Source organism: Gouania willdenowi, chromosome 10, assembly GCF_900634775.1.
Source record: "Gouania willdenowi chromosome 10, fGouWil2.1, whole genome shotgun sequence".
NCBI classification, from domain to species: Eukaryota; Metazoa; Chordata; class Actinopteri; order Blenniiformes; family Gobiesocidae; genus Gouania; species Gouania willdenowi.
This window is the reverse complement of record NC_041053.1, coordinates 40646986-40651985: the sequence shown is the minus strand read 5'-3', so window position 1 is coordinate 40651985 and position 5000 is coordinate 40646986. Positions and strand designations below refer to the sequence as shown.

General features: G+C 41.6%; 1 protein-coding gene across 3 annotated transcripts in view; it reads right to left on the bottom strand.

Moving 5' to 3' along the window:
* The window catches only part of abca1b (ATP-binding cassette, sub-family A (ABC1), member 1B), a 32063-nt gene that overhangs the window by 26229 nt on the left and 834 nt on the right, over nucleotides 1-5000 (bottom strand). For all 3 annotated transcript variants that reach the window (XM_028458897.1, XM_028458900.1, XM_028458898.1), the window contains exons 2-4: nucleotides 2322-2436; nucleotides 1621-1714; nucleotides 501-642 (exon numbers count right to left, since the gene is read on the bottom strand). In XM_028458897.1, coding sequence (XP_028314698.1) covers nucleotides 501-642; nucleotides 1621-1714; nucleotides 2322-2387 — 302 coding nt within the window. In that variant the 5' untranslated portion in view covers nucleotides 2388-2436. The remainder of the gene's footprint in view (nucleotides 1-500; nucleotides 643-1620; nucleotides 1715-2321; nucleotides 2437-5000) is intronic.

The following is a 5000-nucleotide window of genomic DNA, read 5'->3' as shown; positions in this document are numbered from 1 at the left end:
TTTGATAATTTTGTTTTTTTTCCCACAAGATTCATTTGTTACTTAAGTACATTTCATGTGAGCTGTTTTAAGCCTTTTACCCAAGTCATTTTCAGTTATTGTATTTGTACTTTTACTTTTTATACACCTCTGCAGATCAACCAGCATTTCCTCTGACATCCACCAAAACGTTATCATCATCTGATCATAGATCTATGTTCATAAAGCTTCACAGATCTATTTGTATATGTATAGCTGATGCTGATTGGATGTAATTATGACCCATAACCACTAGGAGGACAGAAGCGTGACTAAAAATCTTCTTCTTCTTCTTCTTTCTTGGTTAATGGCGTGTCGCTTCACACCATTAACCAAGACATGGCAACATACAAACAATAGTTAGCACTGCCACAGTTTATAATATTGTCTGTAGTTGATTACGTTACTAATCATGGATATGAATCTTTTATTGCCGGAGTAAAAGACACGACGCACACAGCCCTTTCAGAATAAGAGCTCACATGGAGTCGTTGAAGTTGCCGACGACTCCTGGAGACTCTCCTGGCGTGGAGCTCCTGAAACACGGGTTGTTGGCGTTGCAGAGGATACCCTGTAACCACGGCAACGTTCCTGCTGATGGCATGGCTTTGTTTGGGAAGTGACCTGTGACACACACACACACACACACACACCGTCATCATCATCACTATCGTCTTCAGTGGGTGGACCTTTGACCTTTGCTCTAATCCAATCAGAGATAAGATAACTGACACACACACATGTGAAGGACTCCTTCTAGGACGTGTCCGTCTCTGTGTGTGTGAGAGACGAGGACACATGAGGACAGTGTAACGGGATCACTGAACTGATCCTGGTTCAGATCAAAGTGTAAGTGTGGATTCCTGCGAGTGCAGAGCGAGTCAGCGCACGTCGAGGAACACGTGGGAGTGAATCATCAGGAAACATTCCTGCAGAAGTGAAACTCTGTGTTCACCACAGAGAAGAAAGGAGAACCTGAAACGTCCACAGGGCAAAGGACAGACTGACACAGAGAGACAGAAAGACTGAACCAGGACAGACAGACAGACAGACAGAAGCTGTGTTTCCATTACCCTTGGAAATATGCAAAATCTAAATGGTTCAATAAAAACTGGTGATGGAAACACCTGAATTTTGAAAAAACACTCAAATATAGCTAAAAAGTTTTTACGCTTTTATGAGGAAGTATTTCAGGTTTCGATAAGAAAATGTGTTGCAAAAGTGCCATGAAAACACTTTTTCTGCAAATACACATTACATGACGTGACGTACCTGGTCACATGACCAATTCTCTGAGAGAAAACACGTTTAAACAGAAGAGGAGATATTTTTTAGCATTAGACTTAAAAATATTAGTGCCACATTAGACAGGAAACGAGTGCTTTAAGGAGGTTGTCCATCTTCCTGCAGCGAAGTCTTTTGGGATGAGATTTCATGGGAGTTACGAGGCTCCTCCCCCAAAACAGTTTTCAATGAAAACACATTCAAAGCACAGTTATACTTTGTCAACATTTAGAAATATCGCTTTTATTTTGCCAAAAATCTGTAATGGAAACCCAGCTAGAGAGACAGACAGACAGACGGACAGACGGACAGACTCACACTCATGTTGTTCGTATGGTGGGTAATTCAGTCGAACTGCGATGAGGATGAAGAAGATGAAAAGCGGCCAGACAATCTCCACCAGCAGCTGAAGCTGTAACACACACACACACACACACACACACACGTTTATTATCGTGGCACCTCATCCTAAATTCCCACTCAAATTCCCACCCTGTGATCATGTGACCATGTGAGGACCATCAGGACAGACGTTGGACTGTGTCCTTAATAATGTCCAGCAGATCCTGGTTGATCCTCTGTAGACCTCGGCCCCTACCCTGAGGGAGGGTTGCTGGTTTGAATCCACTGTGGGCCATCACTGTGATTAACCCCCCAGCCTTTAAGCCAGTGTTTTTCAACCTTGGGGTCAGGACCCCATGTGGGGTGGCCTGGAATTAGAATGGGGTCGCCTGAAATGTCTGGTAATTGGTAAAAAATATACATACATATTTTCTAATTTTTTTAATGATTATTATTTTTCAAATACACATATCAATAAATACAAATATAAATATATATATAAAATAAAGCATAAAAATATCTGAGGTGGTGCATGTTGTCACTTTGTATGCTGGTCTCATGCTGTCACATGTCTGTGCTCTTAATATTATGGGATGTTCATGAACATTACAATAAAATGAGGCCTGCAGGCAGAGGCTGTGTTTGAACAGCACACACACACACACAGCAGCACTGACCGTCTGTCTCCGTCTGTAGGTGAAGTTCTTCCACAGCAGTAAACCCAGCTGTGTAGAGACAGACATGTCTGTTTCCCCGTCAGTCGCGCCACAGTAACACCAGGCTGCTGTAGCTCTGTGGACACACACGCACGCACGCACGCACGCACGCACGCACGCACGCACACACGCACACACACACACGCACACACACACACACACACACACACACACACACACACACACACACACACACACACACACACACACACACATCCTCATTAACACAAAAGGCAAAAACAAACACACACCTGCAATAATAATAATAAAAAACATAATAATGATAATAATAATCAATTATAGAGCGCTTTTTTCAATAAAACTCGAAACTCGTTACGAAACCATCAGTCACTCACATCAACCATACCAGTGGTGGTAAGCTGCATTGTAGCCACAGCTTCCCTGAGACAGACCGATAGAAGCCTCCCACCAAATTTCACACCCATTCATACGAGACAATGTGGGTAAAGTGCCTTGCCCAAGGACACAATGACAATGACTGGTATAGAGCAGAATTGGTAACACTACTAGTTTTATATATAAAGGCTGACATTACGCTGTTATTAGCATGAATAAGGGGTCATGAAGGCTGTCAGTCGTTAGTTACCCTAACCCTGACCCCGAACCTCTAACCCTATTCCTACCTAACCCCACTAGATCCCTCCTCCTAACCCAATACATGCCAACATAGCTCCAAAGGTGTCATAATTTAGCATACGACACATAAAGCTGCAATATGTAATTTCTTTTTTGGTTTCATTTGGTCAAAAATCAATAATCATCTTAATATTTTGTATTGTATATTGTAATTTAAAGTGTTCTGAGTGGACAGTGAATCTTTTCTCCTGGCTGTCAATGAGCTTTAGAAATAAAGAAGCATGATGCTGGACTTCAGCCAACCAGAGATCTTTCAACCAACAGGGTGATTCCATGAGCTGTTTTAAGCATTACTATTGGCTGCTCGAGCTGCTCGTCGTTCCAGTTATGAGAATAGGGACAGTGCCATGATTTTATATTCCAGCTGAAGTCTCCATCGCGGCTTTTGGCACAGCGGTTACACAGCAAATCAAGAGGTAAAAGGAAGACAGAGGTGGAGAAGCAACAGAATAAAGGCACAAACATGTTCAGGAGGAACGGACTCCGTGGAGGTTCCTTTGACTTGGTGTGCTGCGGACTGTGCGCGATCAGTTTTCAGTTCGTGTGCAGTCTGCCTCGAGTCAGTGAGAGAGTGATAACAGATGGGATAAATCGCTTGTAAAACTAAGAGAAACATTAGTAGCTGTGACAGTGAGCCTCAAACTGTCCTCACAGCAGTGAGTGATACGTGCTTTCATGTTTCTAAAACATCAGAAAACTCTTAAAAAACACAAGATAAAGTACCTACAGTTGTTACTAGTCTCTATGGAGAAAACAGTTGCAAAGAGTTCCACAGTTGTGTGCGTGCACGCAAGCGTTCCCAGAAAGACCGGTGAGTTTTTCAGAAGTTTCAGGGGGTAGTATCTCACGATTCTACATATTGCAGCTTTAATGACAGCCTTCATGTCACCTTATTCATGCTAATGAATAAAATAACCCTTCAGTTTTTGGATGACCTACTCCATCACTGAGCCATGTTCTACTAGATATGGATCTATGTTTCCTCCTGCTCAGGTGAGGGCGGGGTCAGAGGTCGATATGAATGTGTGTGGACTCACACCAGGTCAAACTGTGTTAGAGAGGACACACATCTGCAACCATAAACAACACGTGTGCGTGCGTGTGTGTGTGTGTGTGTGTGTGTGCGTGTGTGCGTGTGTGTGCTGATAACTGACCGTATGATCAGCAGCTTTAGTATCAGTCCCTCTAATATCTGATCTGCCCTTTAACCCTATGTGACACATACACAGACGTGAATACCTTTTATTTTGAAGGACTGTCTGTTGCCGTGTACAAGGACAAGTTAAGTACCTGACACTAGCAAGCAAGAACTAGTACTAGTTTGGAATGAATTACATGATCTTTCAGGTCATCATCTTCTTGTACTGCCTTGAAAAAGCATTTAAATTAATATTTACTGTCTGAATAAATGTTTAATCATTATTTTTTAAACATTTTCTGTCTTCTGTACAAGTCCTAAACTGTCTTAATTGCCCTGTTATGTTTGTCTATTCTTTAAGGATTTTTTTTTAAAATTTTCTAGCCACTTAATAATATTTTAAACCAACGATTCTCAACTGGTGGGTCGGGACCCAAGAGTGGGTCGGGGACCTGTACTGGGTGAGTCGCGGACAGCTGGTCAAAAATAAATAAATAATTAAATACCTAATGTCTCTCATGTTGGACTTGTCTTTTATTTTGAATGAAACTTTTCTTTTGACAGTCATGCTGTGAAATACATGTTGCACAGGAAAATATATAGATTTGTGTTTAAAAAAAAAGATTTTAAATGTGTTTTTAACAGCTATAAATTTGGTTAGTTGAATTTTTTTTTTAAAAAAAGTGGGTCGTGATACAATGACCGTGGCAAATTGTGGGTCCCAGGGTGAGACCAGTGGAGAACCCCTGATCTATGTATTATATTTAACTGTATCAGCCCCTGAATAAATTTAAATCAATCTAAACCTCGTTAACTGTTGTGAGTGACTAGCAGCTGTGAGGACT